The 19,700-nt window shown below is 44.7% G+C and overlaps 1 protein-coding gene across 1 annotated transcript in view; it reads right to left on the bottom strand.

Annotated features, from left to right (window-relative positions):
- The window catches only part of LOC102264665 (UDP-glucuronosyltransferase 1-6), a 151,828-nt gene extending 135,752 nt beyond the window's left edge, over positions 1-16,076 (bottom strand). The window contains exon 1 of the mRNA XM_070368523.1: positions 15,162-16,076. Within this exon, the coding sequence (XP_070224624.1) occupies positions 15,162-16,022 (861 nt within the window). The 5' untranslated portion in view covers positions 16,023-16,076. The remainder of the gene's footprint in view (positions 1-15,161) is intronic.
- Between the last annotated feature and the right edge of the window lie 3,624 nt (positions 16,077-19,700).

Genomic DNA, 19,700 nt, shown 5'->3' with positions numbered 1-19,700 from the left:
ATATTGGACACAACTGAGCGTCTAAGCACAGCATGATACAGCATCCCTGGGGAGAAGGGGGCAGATCCTGGGATGGAAGCTGAGATGTCCCTAAAATTAAATGGAGGACACCTGGCATTTTGAGTAGAGAGGAGGTGAAAAGGTCTCTGTATGTGGAGGTGGCAATGTCATGATAGAAGGAAGATGATTAGAAAGGTTGACCCTTGAATTACCTGCAGCTCATGATAAAGACGGGTTGGATCTATAAGATTTTAGTGCCAAGTGTTTGAGGCTTGAAAAAGACATTTACTAAATCCAGAATCTAAAAAGTACAAAATCAAATTAATAAAAAGCTATACAAATATAACCTCAGGTCAGTTGGTCCACTGTGTTTCAGCTCATCAAGCGACATTGACAGAATATGCGATGCGGGATACGGGGGACAATTTAATCCATTTGCTAGGCTGTGGGGTGGGGACCCCTGAAGTCAGAGTGCTGTGGGCCCAGGTCTTGGCACAGGTCCCAAAGGGTCAAGTCTGAATCACCCATGGATAGGCCGGCCTGATGTCTCTGGTGGTCACATATCTTACCATAGGGACCTTGTCTGTGACTTCTGTGGGGGTGGGGGGTGTGGGGAGTGTGTGAGGCATCAATGTGGGTGGTGGCCCCAGGAGCCAGCAGTAATGAGGAGGGGGAGGGGGCACAGGTCACTCAGCAGCCATGACAGAGGACCACTCAGAAGAGACAGGAAACTGGACTTCCACTTCCTGCATCTGCTAGAGTAAGGAGACCTCAAAGACATGGGTGAAGGGGGAAGAACGTGCCTGGGTTTCAGCGTGAGATGCCTCGTGATATTTGGGTTTGGGCTGCGGGGCTTGGCACAATCTCTCCCCACCTCTCCCTAAGGTCACTCATCCGGCAAGATCCCCCAGAGTCAGTTCTCTTTGTACCCTCTGCTCTTCACGTGATTTACATGTTAGCACTGCCTGATTTACTGCTGAGTAAAGAGAGTCCAGGAGATGACGGGTGTGAGAGGCAGGCTTTCCAAGCAAGAGGTGGTTCCTAGCAGAACTCAAACAGACTCGCCCAGGACTAGTCACGCACAACTGAACTGGCACGCAAGGGTCTGTCCTAACCTAGCCCCGCGGGCTCAGGAAGCATGCTGGGACTCAGGAAAAGAAAAGAAGCCTGAGAAACGGCATGGAAGGGGCTGTTGCAAGCACAGCGCTGGTCCCAGGAACCCAGCCAAATCCCAAATTCATTGCAACATCCCAGGGAGAAGAGTGCCAGCAGGGTTTCCCACTCATAGTGATCAGAGTCAGAAAGGAGAGCGTCCTGGTGTGTGTCCATCAAGGTGGCACGGAGACCCTGATGGTCCCAAGGGGAGCAGAGTGAGTGAGAGTCCACCCTCCAGGGCAGGCAGGACCCCCACAGGTTCAAGGTAATTCAAGGGTCAACCTTTCTGAAGCAAGAACAGTGCTTCCAGAGGAGGGAAGACTGAAGAAAGTGTGTGGAGGTGGACGCAGAAAGATGCCCTGCAAGCCCCAGGCTCCTCAGCCCAGTCCCCATCCTTCGGAGGACCACTCTGTGCCCTTCCGAGCAGAGGTCTGCTCTGGTCTCTGAGTTGCTGGACAGGAGGCTTGGCCTCCTGTTCTTATTCCCAGCAGGCCCAAAGGGTCATACAAGGAGACAGGAGATGAAAGAAAGAAACTAACACCACTTTGTAAAATGTCACCAGAGAGATAGCCTTGCAAACTAAGAAGGGAGTGTGGAGAAGACTGTTTCTATTCATAAGAATGATGTGTGTGTATGTATGTGCATGTGTATGAACAAGACAACAGGAAGAAGAATGTAGAGTGTCTGCCAGTCACAGCAGGGGAGACGGGTGAGCCACCCTGGAGGGTCAGGCCTGCTCTGGGTAGTGCCGTGGGACGCTGTGTGTCCTGGGGCATCACTGAGTGTCAAGGTGGAAAGCCAACCTTTTCCCGGGGTCTCCTGAAGACCCAACCCCTGAGTTTAGGGCGTGTATCCACAGTGGACTGCAGTCCTGCTGCTACTGCTGCTGCTAACTCGCTTCAGTCGTGTCCGACTCTGTGCCACCCCATAGACAGTACCCGCTTGCTAGTGTTAATAATGAGGTTATATAATCCAAAGAATGTCTGGAGGTTGTAAAGACCTCCTCCGACCTACTCCCATAATTTACATTTTAAGATAACACTGTCCTCAGGCAAGATACATCCTTGTAAAGACCAGGTATATTCCCATAATTAACATTTTAAAATAACAGAAGGTTGAATCCAAAGACTGTCCTTAGGCAGGATACATTATTGGTATATAATCCTAAGGAATGTGGAGAAAGAAAAAAGTTTGTCCTTTCTTCCTCCTTGAGAATTTCAGACCCCTCTCTCCTTGGGGACCCCTAGACTCCCTATCAACCTGTCTAGGAACTGACTCTATCATTCCCCCCTTTTCTTTTAGGAGAATTATGTTGCCTAGGGAAAAGGGGCGTCGTTCTCATTCCATAACTACTTCCGAGCTGACAAGGGGCGTTGTCCCTAAATTGGTGAGGCAACATATTCATAATCCTCATATTGAGGATATCTGATCCAGGGGCCACAAATAGTAGCTGGAGGAAGCTACAGCAGTAGCAGGAGTTTGAGCAACCATTTGTAACTTAAAAGCTTTCATGCGGCTAGAAACAAATCCAGTTATACAATTACAGATGCAGGGAGCAAACAGCAAGAACAAAACAACCAGAATTATTGTAATTAAGATAGTTGTCCACCATGGGGAATTAGTTAATGTCTTCCAAAGTGAAGCAATTGAGGCTTCAGGAGTGTCCACAGCCCTAATCATCTTGTTCATGTGGTTAGTAAAATGAGTAACATTCGTGCTCATATCAGGTATATATGTACAGCACTGGGTATGAATAATGGCACAAGTTCCTCCTTGTGCAGCTGTCAGAATATCTAAGGCCAATCTGTTTTGTAAAACCACCTTTCTAATTTGTGCTTGTTCAGCATTAAGAGCTGAAATAGCCTTTTGAGAATCTTGTAATGCCTGTTGAGTAAAATTAGTCAAAGCATCCACTCGTAACATAACATCTGTAGTTCCCAAAGAGGGAACAAATGCTGCAGCCAAATAATCATACCAATGAAATACAGACCTTGCCCACCGAGTTTTAAGGTGGGGTAAATTAGCAGGCTTTTCTGGAAGCTCTGAAAATATAAAGCCATGAGTAAAGGCTAGACCCAGGGTGCATCTCCCTATCCAACCAGGGGGAAGCCATGCCCATAGGTAAGAGCCACATATCCAATAAGTCCCGTTTGGAGCAAGCCAGCGCGACTGAGATATCCAGTCCCAATTCGTGCCTGGCCAGACAAAGGGAGAACCTGAACTGGGATTGGAAAACACGGGAATGATTACATTGCATGTTTTCTGAGACAAATATCCCACTTGTTTCCAATCATTGTAATTAAGTTGTTGGCTAACTTTTGGGGACGGCTCTGTTTGTTCCCAGCATATAGAGGCAGTAGATATTAAATGTCCTTTTTCAGGAGTTAGCCATGTAACCTCATCCCATATTTGATAAACGTCAGGTAAAAAACCATTAGATCTAGACCTATTTTCCTTATATGTAGCAAAATAGTCATTGAACCGAGACAATGTATAATCAAAATTAAAAGTCACATTATGTCCATAGTTAGAGTGCAAAGTGTTGCACCAGTCCATTTTAGGGTTGGTAGATGTCATCAGATGACAAAGAGGCATCGCATGTGATTGTTGTCGAAGGTATTCACAGACTTGGAGAAAGTCTTTTCCTTGAAGCGGGGATGTCCATCACAGGAAGCCTTCCACTTGATGAAGAGGGGAGCTCTCCGCAGACCCAGCAGTTAGACCGATTGTGGAATGCAGCATAAGAGTGAGCCCAGGAGAGGAAGACATTGTCTTGAGGATCAAACTGCAGACTCAGGATTTTTGGAGTCAGCAGAAGTAGACTCACATAGATTATCAGGCCCATCCGCTGCCCTTTGTTTAACTCTAGAGCTCGGGTCAGAGCCACAAGCTCCGCTAACAGAGCACTGGTTCCCTAGGGGAGAGATTTTGCTTTCAAAACCTGTTCAGCAGTCACCACGGCGTAACCTGCTTTACGTTTTCCATCCTGAACAAAAGAACTGCCGTCTGTAAATATTTCCATGTCAGGATTGGCTAATGGGGTATCCTTTAGATCCTCCTGAGCTGCATAGTTCAAAGTTAGGGAATTGAGAACAATCGTGATCAGGTGTTTCATTTTCCTTCTCAGGAAGGAAAGTGGCAGGATTTAAATTTCCACAAACTTTAAGCTTAGTTACTGGTCCTTCTAACAACAATGACTGATACTTAAGAAGCCTACTGTCTGTCATCCAAATATTAACCTTAGAATTTAAGATTCCACTCACATCATGAGAAGTCAGTACAGTAAGGTTTCATCCATTAATTATTTTTAAAGCTTCAGGTGCTAATAAAGCTGCTGCCCCAATTACTCTTAGGCAGTGGGGCCACCCACATGAAACTACATCTAATTCTCTGCTTAGATAAGCAATAGGTTGCTGGTGAGGCCCTCGGGGTTATGTCAAAACTCCCAATGCCACACCTTTTCTTTTAGTGACAAACAAATTAAATTCTGACCCTGTGGGCAAGCTCAGAGCTGGAGCTTGCAGGAGAGCAGTCTGAAGAACCTTAAAAGCCTTTTGAGTTTCTGGAGACCAAACCAGTTGGTCAATTTGGGCCTGCTGAGTTTCAGCTATAAGTTTATATAAAGGCCAAGCAAGTTCCCCATAACCCAGAATCCAAATGCGACAGTAACCTGTGATTCCCAAAAATCCTCTCAATTGTCTTAAAGTCATAGGTAGGGGGTGATTTAGTATAGGTTTAATTCTCTCAGGGCCTATGGCCCTAGTCCCTTCTGATACGATTAGGCCCAGATATCTAACCGATTGTTGACAAAGATGAGCCTTTTCTCTTGATGCCTTGTAACCACAGTCTGCCAGAAAGTTTAAGAAATCTTCTAAGGCTCGCGAACAAGCTTCCTCTGTCTCAGCACAGAGCAAAATATCATCTACATATTGTAACACCACTGCTTCAGAGCTATTAAAATTTTGTAGATCCCATGACAAACTTTGTCCGAATAAGTGAGGACTGTCACGAAATCCCTGGGGCAAAACTGTCCAGGTTAACTGAGAAGCTGGCTGCATAGGGTCTTCAAAGGCAAATAGGAATTGACTTTCTTCCGCCAAAGGCACTGAATAGAAGGCATCCTTTAAATCAATTACTGAGAAATATTTGGCCCGTTCAGGAATTTCAGACAATAGAGTATAAGAGTATAAGGATTAGGCACCACGGGGTGTAAAGGAACTACAGCCTCATTTATTATTCGTAAGTCTTGAACTAGTCTCCATTTACCATTCAATTTCTTTATACCCAAAATAGGAGTGTTGCAAGGACTGTTACAGGGAATTAATAGTCTCTGCTCCTTTAAATTTTCGATGATGGGTTTTAACCCTTCCTTAACTTCAGGTTTCAGTGGATACTGCTTCTTATGTGGAAATACGTGTGGGTCTTTGAGCTTAACAACTACAGGAATAGCATTTTGTGCTCGACCCACAGATTTTCCATTAGCCCATACTCTAGGATTTACATTTTGTTCAACTAAAGGGAGAGAAAGGGAGGGCTCCATATTCATGAAAACAGAGGCATGGACCTTGCTCAGTATATCCCTTCCCAAAAGGGGTGAGGGAGATTCTGGCACAATCAGAAACTCGTGTGAAAACAGCACAGAATCCCAGTTGCAAGATAAAGAATAACTGAAATAATACCTTTTGGCTCGTCCAGACAGTCCCATTACGGAAGCGGATCGGGAAGAAAGTGGGCCAGGGGCTTCAGTAAGCACAGAATAAGTTGCCCCAGTATCTAAAAGGAAATCGACGGATTGGCCCCCCACAACTATTAATACCCGGGGTTCCTCAGGTGTAATTAGGACGGGAGCTTGTGTGGGGACCCCCGGGCACCTTCAGTCCTGATTGTCTTGAGAGTCCGACCCCGGAGACCTACGCCTCTGGGGGCAGTCTCTCTTCCAGTGTGGTCCTTTGCAGACCGGACATGGAGCCGGGGGCGGCTTAGATGCCTGAGGGCAATCCCGCTTGAGGTGCCCCTCCTTTCCACAGCAGTAGCAAGCCCATCCCTTTTCACCTGGGCCCCTCTGGGCATTTTTCTCAGGCTGTTTAAGAACGTTTTTCATAGCCATGGCGAAGGCTTCCGCCTTTTCCTTTGTCTTTTTTTTTGCCTTTCTTTCTTTTCCTCATATTCCCTACCATAATAGACTGTCTGAGCCAGTTGTAACAGAGTATCTAAAGACTGATTTGGTCCATACGCCTGTTTTAATAGCTTACGGCGGATATCTGGAGCCGACTGAGTGAGAAATCTATCCTTTAAGATCACTTTTCCCTCTTCACTTTTGGGATCAATCTCAGTGAATCTGAGAAGGCCTTTTCTCAGTCTATCTAGGAATTTACCAGAAGCTTCTTTCTCCTCCTGTTCTATATCTGCCAATTTGCCATAGTTTAAAGGCTTAGAACGCGCGTGCCTAAGTCCCTCAAGAATACATCTAACAAAATGACTCTGATCCCATCTTCCTTTAGCTGTGTTGTAGTCCCAGTCTGGTTCTATAGTTGGGACCGCCTGATTCCCAGTGGGGAGGGCCGCTATCTCGTTCTCCCTCTTCCCTACTGATTCATTACCAAGCATTTCATCTCCATAAGCAACCGCTTTTCCCAAAACTGGAGTCTTTGACTTGGGAGTCAGCGTTTGTCCCAAGATATACATCACATCCTTCCAAGGGAGGTCATAAAGCAGAGTAACACCTTTAAAAGCTCTAATATATTTTTCTGGGTCCTCTAAATAGTCTCCCAGATCCTCCTTGATTCTTCGTATTTCTTGATAAGAAAAAGGCTTATTAACTCTCACAGACTGATTATTTCTCCCTGTGGGTGTTTCATAAAGAGGCAACAGCTTGTGTGGCTGTTCCTCAGTCTCTCTGGCTGCTCTGCGCATATGATCCCAGGGATAGATTGGAGAAACCTGTTTTTCCTCTTCTCTTTGTCTCCTGTCCTCCATCTCATCTCTTACTTCGATGGTCTGAGTTTCTACTGAAACCAGAGTAGTCTGAGGTCGTACTGAGACAGGAGTTGTTTGGACCTCCATGTGGGCAGTTTGAATCCCAGTTTGGAGTCCCAGGTACGGGGGCAAAGTAAGAGGATAGGAGGGAGCTGAAGATTTCACGCCCAAATCTATACCCTTAGGACATAAGTCTGGCATATTTCGCAGAGAGAAAAAGGGCAACACATATGCTACTTCTACCCATTTCCCTTGTTCCTTACAGAACCGGTCTAATTGTAGAACAGTATTATACTTAAGAGACCCTCCAACTGGCCACCGTTCAGCCCCCTCCAATGGATACCGTGGCCATGCAGTATCACATAGGAAGACCAGGTGTGTCTTCTTTAAGCCCTGGGGATCAAATCTATCCCAGTTTTTCAGGATACAGTTCAAAGGAGTGAGGCTGGAATTGTTAGCTCCCATCTGTAAGAGAGAAAAAAAGCGACCAGCGCCATTTTTTCTACCGGAGGCGTCCCTCCCTGCTCTAGATGGGGGTGTAGACAGACGTTACACCAAAAGCTTTTCCTTCCTGGTCGGACTTAGTCTGTCCCTTACCGACGCAGGCGCCGTACTCGTCCCTCCCGGTTCTACCACCGAGATGGGGTGGGGATGTACCAGGGGTAGACTTGATAGCATCCCTACTTGACGTCCAGCTCTTCACCCTTAACCTTGCTTGCCTCTGATGTCACCCGGGGTGAATCACAGTAACCTTCCAGAATGCCTCCCAAGCTAAGACCGCTGTAGGAAACATTCGTCACCTGAGTGCCTGTGCACGACCCTGAGTATTTCCTGACCACAATAAGACCGACGCGAACATAAAACTGAGATGTTCTTTCCAAGCATCACCACACCAGTATAACAGCCTCTTCTGATCCACTAAGAGCTGGCATTACCAAAGAAAAAAAACCCATCGCAGTCCCAATCTGAGTAACCTTTAACCTCAGAGATGTTCTGGGAGCTAGAGCTCCATCTAGCTTCCGAACTTTCGATTCCTAGCGAGGCTAGACACTTTCTTGACTACGAATCCAAGTTTGGGACCTAAGCCACAGTACACAATAACAGTATAGATCACAAGTCCCTTGAAAGTCTATGATCCGATAGATTAGGTTAGTACTTCTAATTCCCAAGGAGTTATGAAATGGTCAAAGAGACTGAAAAGTTTGACCGAGAAAGGAGAGTTCGGTCCACACGCTTTGCCCATTTCTGGTCGGTTCCCGAAGGAGACATTGGGTGCCTCTTGGCATTGGCAGGTTGGTATAACGCCCCGACAGGTTTCTGCCATAAGCCGTATGAGATCACCGTGGAACTGCAGAGCAGGGCCCCTTGCTTCACGCAGGGCATGCCATTCATTCACACAAGCACACCGTAGAGTTAGTAAAGCACGGCAGAAAACGTGTTCGCCAAGAGAACAAAGAACTAAAGCTCCAAGCATCCTTACCTTGTCCTGAAGGATCCCGGACGAGCCCCCAAGATGAAAGGTTGTTGTTGAATCACGAGAATACACCGGGATTCTTGGCCCCCGGAGGAGAAGAATTCAATCCAGGGCCAGAGATGAGGCTTGATCGCTCAGAGCTTTTGTGTAGTAAAGTTTTATTAAAGTATAAAGGAGATAGAGAAAGCTTCTGACATAGGCATCAGAAGGGGGCAGAAAGAGTACCCGCTTGCTAGTGTTAATAATGAGGTTATATAATCCAAAGAATGTCTGGAGGTTGTAAAGACCTCCTCCGACCTACTCCCATAATTTACATTTTAAGATAACACTGTCCTCAGGCAAGATACATCCTTGTAAAGACCAGGTATATTCCCATAATTAACATTTTAAAATAACAGAAGGTTGAATCCAAAGACTGTCCTTAGGCAGGATACATTATTGGTATATAATCCTAAGGAATGTGGAGAAAGAAAAAAGTTTGTCCTTTTTTTCCTCCTTGAGAATTCCAGACCCCTCTCTTTGGGGACCCTAGACTCGGATACGGGGGGGGTCAATTTAATCCATTTGCTAGGCTGTGGGGTGGGGACCCCTGAAGTCAGAGTGCTGTGGGCCCAGGTCTTGGCACAGGTCCCAAAGGGTCAAGTCTGAATCACCCATGGATAGGCCGGCCTGATGTCTCTGGTGGTCACATATCTTACCATAGGGACCTTGTCTGTGACTTCCGGGGTGGGGGTGCGAGGAGTGTGTGTGGCATCAATGTGGGTGGTGGCCCCAGGAGCCAGCAGTAGTGAGGAGGGGGAGGGGGCACAGGTCACTCAGCAGCCATGACAGAGGACCACTCCGAAGAGACAGGAAACTGGACTTCCACTTCCTGCATCTGCTAGAGTAAGGAGACCTCAAAGACATGGGTGAAGGGGGAAGAACGTGCCTGGGTTTCAGCGTGAGATGCCTCGTGATATTTGGGTTTGGGCTGCGGGGCTTGGCACAATCTCTCCCCACCTCTCCCTAAGGTCACTCATCCGGCAAGATCCCCCAGAGTCAGTTCTCTTTGTACCCTCTGCTCTTCACGTGATTTTCATCATTTGTAACTGATCAATACCTGCTCCCCATTGGACGGCAGCTTCCAGCAGGCAGTCATGTTCATTTGTTGGTGCCACGTCCCCAGCTCTTAACCAGGCACACAGAAGGATCTTTTATGAAACCAAAAAAGTGCCAACTGCATGTTATTATGTAATACCAAAAAGCCAACAAACACCATGTCCACTGTGAGATTAGAGAGCCATGAGGGTTAAATAATTCATAGATGGTTCCCAACAAGAGGAGAACATTGGCATCTGATCATGTTTCGAAAGTTGTGTCAGTTGGAGATCATTGTCCTGGGAAATATCTAGCATAACCCGTTTTGGGGTTACAGCTGTCACCAATTCTTTGCCACACACTAGGCACTCTACATGCATTATCATATTTGATCTGGAAGAGAATTCTGTGTGCTGGTGCTATTTTATCCGTGTGCGTGCGTGTGTGCTAAGTCAATTCTGTTGTATCTGACTTTTGCGACCCTATGGACTGTAGCCCACAGGCTGCTCTGTCCATGGGATTCCCCAGGCAAGAGTACTGGAGTGGGTTGCCATTTCCTCCTCCACAGGATCTTCCCAACCCAGGGATCGAACCCGTGTCTCTTATATCTCTTGCATTGGCAGGCGGGTTCTTTACAGCTAGTATCACCTGGGAACCACAACTTACTGAGCAGGTGCAACACATACTCAGCAGCAGCTCTTCATTACCCAGAAGGCAGGGAAGAACACTGGTTTATAGCTACAGAGAAGACAGTAGTGAGAGAGGGCCAGGGGAACCTGGGCTCTCCAACCACATCCTCTGTGTTCCCAGCTCTTGTTCTATGTACCTCTGGGCAAAGCTTTACTGCCTCTCTTTACTGAAAGCACCATGTCTGAGTCAGACTTCGGGATGCCCTTTCTTGTTGCCCACTGTGTGGCAGGATTCGTGATGAGAAAGTGATACAGGAAAACATGGGTGGAAGGGAGGTAGAGAAGATGGATGTAATAGAGATAGGAAGAAACAGGGTGCTGCAGGGAAGAGGGAGGCAGGAGACGGTAAAGGAGAAAGTGTTGCAGGGAAGAAGTCAGTTCCAACTGCATGTTGGAGCTGTTTCTTGGACTTGCTTTTCATTGCTTTTGTTATTATAATCATACTTCATAGCTTGCCTCAGAGAATCCTGCCCCTCTGCCTGACTGTCAAGCTAAAGTGCCTTGGTTCACCTGTCCACCTATGGATGGCAGGAAGGGGGAAATGAACACATCCCCTGCCTGAGGCTTGCCATTCTAGGAGATGTTTGCAAGATTAATGGCCTTTTTGCTTTGCTTCCTTGCCTTCCCCCCATCTCTGATCTGTAAGAGAAACTAGCATCCAGACCCTGATAAGACAGTTATTTTGAGGTGCTAGTCTGCCATCTTCTCAGCCAGCTGGCTTTCCAAATAGTCTCTTCCTTGCTGCAAACCTCATCTCTCGGATTCATTGGCCTACCGTGCAGTGATGAGCAGGGTGAGCTCAGATTCAGGAACCAGAGGGATTGTGAGTGACATCTTGAGTCACGCCTACATATCTATCAGCTGACCTCAGCTGAAGTTCTCGTGCTCTTGAAGATCTGCATTGAGTCCAACAACCACTCAGCCTTCTGCTGAGAGCCCCTGGCCCTTCCCAAGCAGAGTGCTGCTTCCCGTCTCCAGTTTGCAGCTTCTGGACTTGCCTTAAGTCTTCAGGATATTCCTTTATTTCAGATCAGACATAGGATCCCATTCCTTGGTGCCACTCACCCCACCGGAGCAACTCTAAATGCCAGGCTGTTTCATGTACCAAAACATCTATGAAGGCCAAGGGTCTCTAAGGTAGAGCTTAGGGGTCAACACAGCACAAAGAAAACCAGGCCACATAGAAAACCCTCTTGTTACTGAAAGTTCTCTCAGCCACTGGCGAGCTCTCACTTGTCACATAACCCTTGACTAGTCTCCTCCGTCCCCTTTCCTAACACTGAGAAGCCTAGAAGAGTAGATGTGAATTTTTTTAGCGTTGTTTTTTTTTTTTTTTTTTTTTTGCCTATGCTGCACAGCATGTGGAATCTTAGTTCCTGGACCAGGGATCAAACCTGTGCCCCTGCATTGGAAGCTCAGAGTCTTAACCACTGAACCACCAGCGAAGTCCATAGATTTCCATTTCTGAAAAGCAGTTTGATGGAAACCTGGGATATAGGCAAGCATTTTCACTTATCCTGTCCTGCAAGGCTCAATGTACTCGTAATGGGAGTGGCAAAAGCCTCAGGCTGACATGAAACAAGTGCCTTTCTTCCTCTTAACATAACTTTCTGGGACATTTTCACATCCTTCTACTCCAACTGTGTTTTAATTCAACCAGCAAATTTGCTCCCGGTACCAGACCAGATGCTAGAGATATAGCAACAGGAAAGGCAAATATGGTTCCTGCCTGGAGCTTACAGCACAGGGAGGTGTAACAGACGCTACAGGATTGCCAGAAAACTCATTAATTGCCGTTGGATTACCAATTTTTTAAGGGTGATATCTGGCCCCATGAGAGCCTATAACTAGAGTGTATGACCTTACATGGGGATCATGGAGAGTTTCCCCCAAAAAACATCATTGAAACCAAACAAAAAAAGGCTAAGAATTTAGCTTGGCTGTGAATGGGAGAAAGAGGATTCCAGAGAGAGGAAGAGCAGGTATGAGGGCCCCAAAGTGGAATGGTGTGAAAGGCTGGAAGCAGGCAGTGGGGTTGGAACATAAAAGAGGAGAAAGATATGGCTGGCAGGGCAGGCAGGGACTAGAAGACACAGAGCTTTGTCAGCTGCACCAGGGATGTCTCGGGTCCACGATTTCGAGCCAAAAGACTGGAGGTGAAAACTTGTCCAACTTCATCCCTACTTGTCACCTGGTCCAAGTTCCCTCAGGACCTTGGAAAGCCACCGCACACACGGGAGAGCATGACTCTGCATTCAGACCAAAGTCAAAATCACTCAAAGTAGAGCAGTCAGATGGCAGTAGGCTGCCATCTGCAGTGATGCAATACCAACCACACAGTGCTACAGATGCCATGTGCTTGTCCAAAAAGGGGAACTTGGATCGATCAAACCTACACTAAATTCCAGTTTACAGGAACGCGTTAATCACGACCACAAGACAGCCATCAGACAAACCAGAACGTGAAACATTCTACAGGACACTGATCCAGTTACTACAACAAGCAATTGCTAAAAGGGAGGGGACAGTTACAGATAGTTAGAAGAAATGATCCAATGCGGGAAACACCTTTGTATCCTGATTCAAACCAATCCGCAGTTAAAAGACATTTTTTTTCCACTTTAAAAAATTCACCATCTTAATCATTTCAAAGTGCACAGGAAAAATACATGATGTCCATAAGTCTTTTCATGAAAATTTGCTTTTGTAGTTTTGCTATATCCAATGATCTTGGTTAAAGGGTCTTCTCTGAGGTCAGAATTCTCTCTGATAATTATGCTTACTTTATGTTTGTACTTAAAAATATATATGTTTTTAATTTATATGTACCATATTATATAGAATTTATATAATGTAAATAAATTTACAATGTATAAATTTTAAAATATCTATATATTGCCTTTCAGATATGTAAAACCTTTCAAATACATGTAATCCTTTAATAGATATAGAAAACCATTTATTTTATAGATGTATTGAGTTGGCCAAAAAGTTCATTTTGAGTTTTTTAGAAAAAGACTTTATAGAAAAACCCAAATGAACTTTTGGCCAACCCAGTATAGACATATGTAACCAAACATATAAACCCTTATATGGTTCAACATGCTTTATAATTCTTTATCTGTAATAGGTAGATATAAAATCCATATGGCTTTACATATCTCTACACCCCTCTGGGTGACCTATGAACCACAATGGACTGGGCAAGGTTTTGGGATGGTGCAATACCCCACCCTCAGATAAAGGGTGCAGATGGTGCTGGGTGGTGCCTGGGATTGCCACAGAAGCTGGGCAAAGGGGAAAGGCCCAGCCTCTCAGAATCCTGAAGTTTGGGCCCATGGCTGACGAGAAGGACTCAGGTTATCTCCCTAATGTTTTAAATTTAAATGGATTACTACTCTGAGTAACCTTGCCTTGTACCAGTAGCATCTACTTACCCTAATATATTTCTTATTAACAAGTGATGCAGTGTTGTTTGGAGGGTGAGGAGAGCATTATAACATATTTAAAACTCACATTTTCCTGCTAGACTCCCCTCTTCTTCCTCACTTGTCTCACGGCTGACTTCACCCTGGGGAGCCCAGCAATCTTGTCTCCCACTTCAAAAGATACTGAAAAATCTGATTTTTTCAGTATCTGATTTTGTATGGCCCATGAACTAAGAATGGTTGTTACTTTTTTAAAGAGTTATAAATAATCAAAGAAGGAAGTCCTTGGCTGTCCAGTTGTTAGGACACTGAGTTTTTACTGCCAAGAGCCCTAGTCAGGGAACTAAGATCCCACAAGCTGCCCAGGCAAGAAAACAAAGACTCTGGCTTACAGAGGTAAGAGCAAGAAGTCAGAAATATATGCAGGTAAAGAAATTAAGGATGTTTAATACAGTTTTGCTTTTAAAAGAAAAAGTGGGGAAAACCATCAATATCTACCCGTATTGGTTAGCTGAATAAACTATGATGCATTCAAAGTAAAGAATTTTATGCGACTATTTAAAAGAGTGTGACAGGGACTTCCCTCGTGGTCCAGTGGTTAAGAATCCGCCTTTCAATGCAGGGGATGCGTGTTCCACCCCTGGTTTGGGAACTAATATCCCACACACAGCAGAGGAACTAAGCCAGCATGCCACAACTACTTAGCCTGCGAGCCACAGACAGAGAGCCCTTGAGCGGTAATTCAAGATCCTGCATGACGCATCGAAAATACCACATGCTGCAGCTAAGACCCGATGCAGCAAAATAATAAATAAATATTTTAAAAAATAAAAAGGATGACACATTTGCGTATATACTGACTGAGAAGATGTACACAATTGGTAAGTGAAAAAAGGAAGATAAGGAATTATATGTCCTGTCTGATAGTATATTGTATTTTAATAAATGTCTATGATAAGTTACATGAGATTCATGCACTTATATAAAATAATTTCAGAAAAACTGGAAGAGATGCATACAAAACTGCTAAAAGCATTTTCCTATAGGGGGTAGCACTGGGTCAACAAAAGGGAAGTTTCATTTCTTACTGGATTTTTTTAGCATTTTTTTCAAAAACAGTATTTACAAATGTAGCCTAGAAATTATAAACAATCACATCAATCATATACACATACTTAGCAAAGAAGGAGCTTTGTAAAATTTGATAATGCACAAATAAATGAACTGGCACAAAATACTTTGTTCAACCGGAAAGAAATTACAAATGCTAAGGATGTAAATGACAAACCAGTTTACTAAGGCATCTTTTTTTAAAATGTCCAAAGCCACATTAATTGTCAATATGCTAAAGAAGTAACTTACCTCTGACAGTGGCTTTTGATTCAACTGCTGACAGTTGATGCCACCAATGAAGACCATGTTGGGCATCACTGGTCTTGGATAGTCCAAAACAAAGTCATTTCGTAACAACCAAATTGATGGTTGACTGAAGAGCTCAGATGCTGTGACAGGCGTCTGGAGAATCTCAGAGGCAATTTCTTCAACATTTTTGTAAAAATAGCGGCAAAATAAACGTTCCTCTAAGTACCGGATAAGATTCCACACTCTCTGCTCAAAAGTCATGGCATCAGAGAATGCCAAAATAGCTCTCGGAACATAAGAAAGGGCCATGGGACTCTGAGTGCCTTCTTCAAAATAATGGCAGAAAACTCCCCTGGTGAAGATCACAGGTGGAAGTGAGAGATACTTGGCTACAATCAAACCACACATATCAAAAGGATCTAGAAACACTGCATCAAAAGAACTCTCTTCTAAGTATTTTACTAATTTCTTGTCCTCAAACAAGCTCTTACAACGTGAAAAAAAGTAATCAAAAATTGTGTTGGCTGAACCCATTAACATAGGAAGTAGACTCTGTGGCCGAACTTTCCACTGAAAATCAGAGAATTTCCGGAACTCAGCATTCAAATCCTCCAGAGTGTAAGCCGTGTGATAAGTCTTTACCGTAATATTGGATGAATTGCTCAGGTGCCAATTCACCTCTGGTATGACTAGGACCACCTCATGCCCCCTTTGGGAGAGTTTCTCCACCACTGAACGCATGGTAAACCAGTGGCTCCCATCCATGGGTACCACCAGCAGCTTGCCTGCCTCGGCGAAGCCTGGTGCCAGCAGCAGACACACACACAGAGGAAAGAAGCCCGTTAACACTGCAGGAGCCATCGGGTAACTGCAGCCCAGACCAATCCAGCTGCCTGGCTTCTAAGCTCAGGTAGCATGAGCAGCAGAAGTTCAGGAATAAAAGCCGTCTCAAGAGAGGGCGTGCATTTAGACATTCATTAAAAAAAAAAAAAAGTGACATTCATTGCCAATGATTTACTCAGAAGAAAGATAGTGAGTGCGAAGCATTTGCTGAAACGAAACAGGTAGTAGTATGCTTTCCAGATGAGGTAGCTTTTGATCTTTGCCATGGGCAGCAGCATTGTCCTGCAATTCCCTTTCAGAAACAGAATTCTTAAGCAATGCTTTTGGAATCTGATGACTCAGAAAGGCAAAAGGAAAGTAAATTTCAATCAAGTTGGTTTTTCAATTGGTCCCAAAGGAAAATTTGGATTTTTATCTTCAGATTACCAAAGATTCTTTGCCCAGAAAGTGATTGGCATCCCAGATTCCAAGGAAAGATCTGAAGCCCCTTGCCACTGACCTCCTCACTGGCAGTGAACTTGAGGTTGACAGGAGTCTCTACTATGACTGATGTTACTGAAATCAACTTAAAAACACAATTAAATTTATATACACATATTCGTCTGGCTAAAATTATGAACACTGACCATACTACATGTTGGTGAACACACGGAAAAGCTGGACCTCTCATAGACTGCTGGTGAGACTATACAGTATTTTGGCAGATTCTTAAAAAGATAAATATATCGAACGCCATATAACCCAGCAGATAAATATATTGAATGCCATATAACCTATCATTCATAGGTATTTATCCATGAGAAAAGAAGGCATACCATTACCAGTAAAACTGGGTGTGCCTCCTGATAAGCGTTGAGCCAAAAGATACAACCAGGCCAAGATGATAAGAAAGAAGGATTTATTACTTGCAGCAAGTAATGAGAAAACTGGAGATTTTGCCCCAAACCGTGTCTCCCCAACAGCCAAACTGGGGAAGCTTCAAGCTAAAGGTACATGCATATTCACAAAGGGGCACGAGCAGAGAATTTAGCATAGAATTGAAGCCAAGGTCAACACTCTGAGTTGACTGATGTTAGAAGAGGTCAACATGGTTATTCCTTACTCCACGTGGTGGGGACCATGGCTCCTTCAGAACTCAGAGATAAGTATCAGAATGTTCTGTCTACCCCTTGAGGAGGAACACGGAGTGTTTTATGGTTCAACTATTATATCTTGGCTGCTTTTCCTTTGCGCCTTCATCCCTACACTTCCCTTAATTCATTATTGACTGGGGCATTTTTGCAGAAACTAATGCCTGTGGCCAGTGATTTGTTATGTAACTGACATTGATACATCTCTGGTCATTAATGTTCCATAACAGAAAACAAAATTCTCCAAGCCAGGCTTCAGCATTACGTGAACCGTGAAATTCCAGATGTTCAAACTGGTTTTAAAAAAGGCAGAGAAAACAGAGATCAAATTTCCAACATCCGCTGGATCATTTAAAAAGCAAGAGAGTTCCAGAAAAACATCTATTTCTGCTTCATTGACTATGCCAAAGCCTTTGACTATGTGGATCACAATAAACTGTGAAAAATTCTGAAGGAGATGGGAATACCAGACCACCTGACCTGCCTCTTGAGAAACCTGTATGCAGGTCAGGAAGCAACAGTTAGAACTGGATACAGAACAACATACTGGTTCCAAATAGGAAAAGGAGTATGTCAAGCCTGTATTTTGTCACCTTGCTTATTTAACTTATATGCAGAGTACGTCATGAGAAACGCTGGGCTGGAAGAAGCATAAGCTGGAATCAAGATTCCCGGGAGGAATATCAATAACCTCAGATATGCAGATGACACCACTCTTATGTCAGAAAGTGAAGAACTAAAGAGCCTCTTGATGAAAGTGAAAGAGGAGAGTGAAAGAGGAGAGTGAAAGTTGGCTTAAAGCTCAACATTTGGAAAACTAAGATCATGGCATCCAGTCCCATCACTTCATGGGAAATAGATGGGGAAACAGTGGCTGACTTTATTTGTGGTGGCTCCAAAATCACTGCAGATGGTGACTGCAGCCATGAAATTAAAAGACACCTTACTCCTTGGAAGGAAAGTTATGACCAACCTAGACAGCATATTCAAAAGCAGAGACATTACTTTGTCAACAAAGGTACATCTAGTCAAGGCTATGGTTTTTCCAGTAGTCATGTATGGATGTGAGAGTTGGACTATAAAGAAAGCTGAGCACCGAAGAATTGATGCTTTTGAACTGTGGTGTTGGGGAAGACTCTTGAGAGACCCTTGGACTGCAAGGAGATCCAACTAATCCATCCTAAAGGAAATCAGTCCTGGATGTTCATTGGAAGGACTGATGTTGAAGCTGAAATTCCAATACTTTGGCCACCTGATGCGAAGAGCTGACTCACTGGAAAAGCCCCTGATGCTGGGGAAGATTGAGGGCAGGAGGAGAAGGGGACGACAGAGGATGAGATGGCTGGATGGCATCACTGACTCAATGGACATGAGTTTGGGTAAACTCCGGGAGTTGGTGATGGACAGGGAGGCCTGGCATGCGGTTCATGGGGTAACAAAGAGTTGGACATGACTGAGCGAATGAACTGAACTGAACTGAACAGAAAACATATTACTTTGTCTCCTATTAATCAAGTGTTTATTAATTACTGGGCTATCAATAATCATGTGTTTATTAATCAGGGCTTCCCCAGTGGCTCAGACAGTAAAGAATCTGCTGGCAGTGTGCAAGACCCAGGTTCAATCCCTGGGTTGGGAATATCCCTGGAGAAGGGAATGGCAACTATAAGGTAAAGGAACTAGAGAAGATGAGGTTCAGAAAAAGAACAACACTGACACTTTACAGAAACACATCACCTTTAATGAGGCGAGAAGGGGCAGCAGTCAGATTAGTGAGGTGCTGCGCTAAGTCAAGAAGAGAGTAGATATATATAGAAAACATATACATGTGGAGATACATCGTTTTGAGGGGGTCTGTTTTTCCTCATGATTATTTTTGATTGGTTAGCTTTCAACAACTGGGGCAAGAAATTCCTGAGACCGGCCGGAGACTGGGATCGGCTGGAAGCTGAATGTAATCAATCTTAACGTCCATTCCTTTCTTCAGGGGAAGAAGTTCTTTATTCTGTATAGAATGGTGGGGAGGACCTGGAGGGGAGTTTTTTACTCCAGGCTATTTTGAGAGGCAGAGACGTTACTTTGCCAAAAAAGGCCCATCTAGTCCAGGCTATGGTTTTTCCAGTGGCCATGTATGGATGTGAGAGTTGGACTGTGAAGAAAGCTGAGTGCTGAAGAATTGATGCTTTTGAACTGTGGTGTTGGAGAAGACTCTTGAGAGTCCCTTGGACTGCAAGGAGATCCAACCAGTCCATCCTAAAGGAGATCAGTCCTGGGTGTTCTTTGGAAGGAATGATGCTAAAGCTGAAACTCCAGTACTTTGGCCACCTCATGCAAAGAGTTGACTCATTGGAAAAGACTCTGATGCTGGGAGGGATTGGGGGCAGGAGGAGAAGGGGACGACAGAGGACGAGATGGCTGGATGGCATCACTGACTCCATGGACGTGAGTTTGAGTGAACTCCGGGAATTGGTGATGGACAGGGAGGCCTGGCATGCTGCGATTCATGGGGTCGCAAAGAGTCGGACACGACTGAGCGACTGAACTGAACTGAACTGAACTGATTTTG

The sequence above is a fragment of the Bos mutus genome, chromosome 3, assembly GCF_027580195.1.
Source record: "Bos mutus isolate GX-2022 chromosome 3, NWIPB_WYAK_1.1, whole genome shotgun sequence".
NCBI classification, from domain to species: Eukaryota; Metazoa; Chordata; class Mammalia; order Artiodactyla; family Bovidae; genus Bos; species Bos mutus.
Note: the sequence above shows the minus strand (reverse complement) of the source record. Positions and strands in the feature narration are given on the sequence as shown.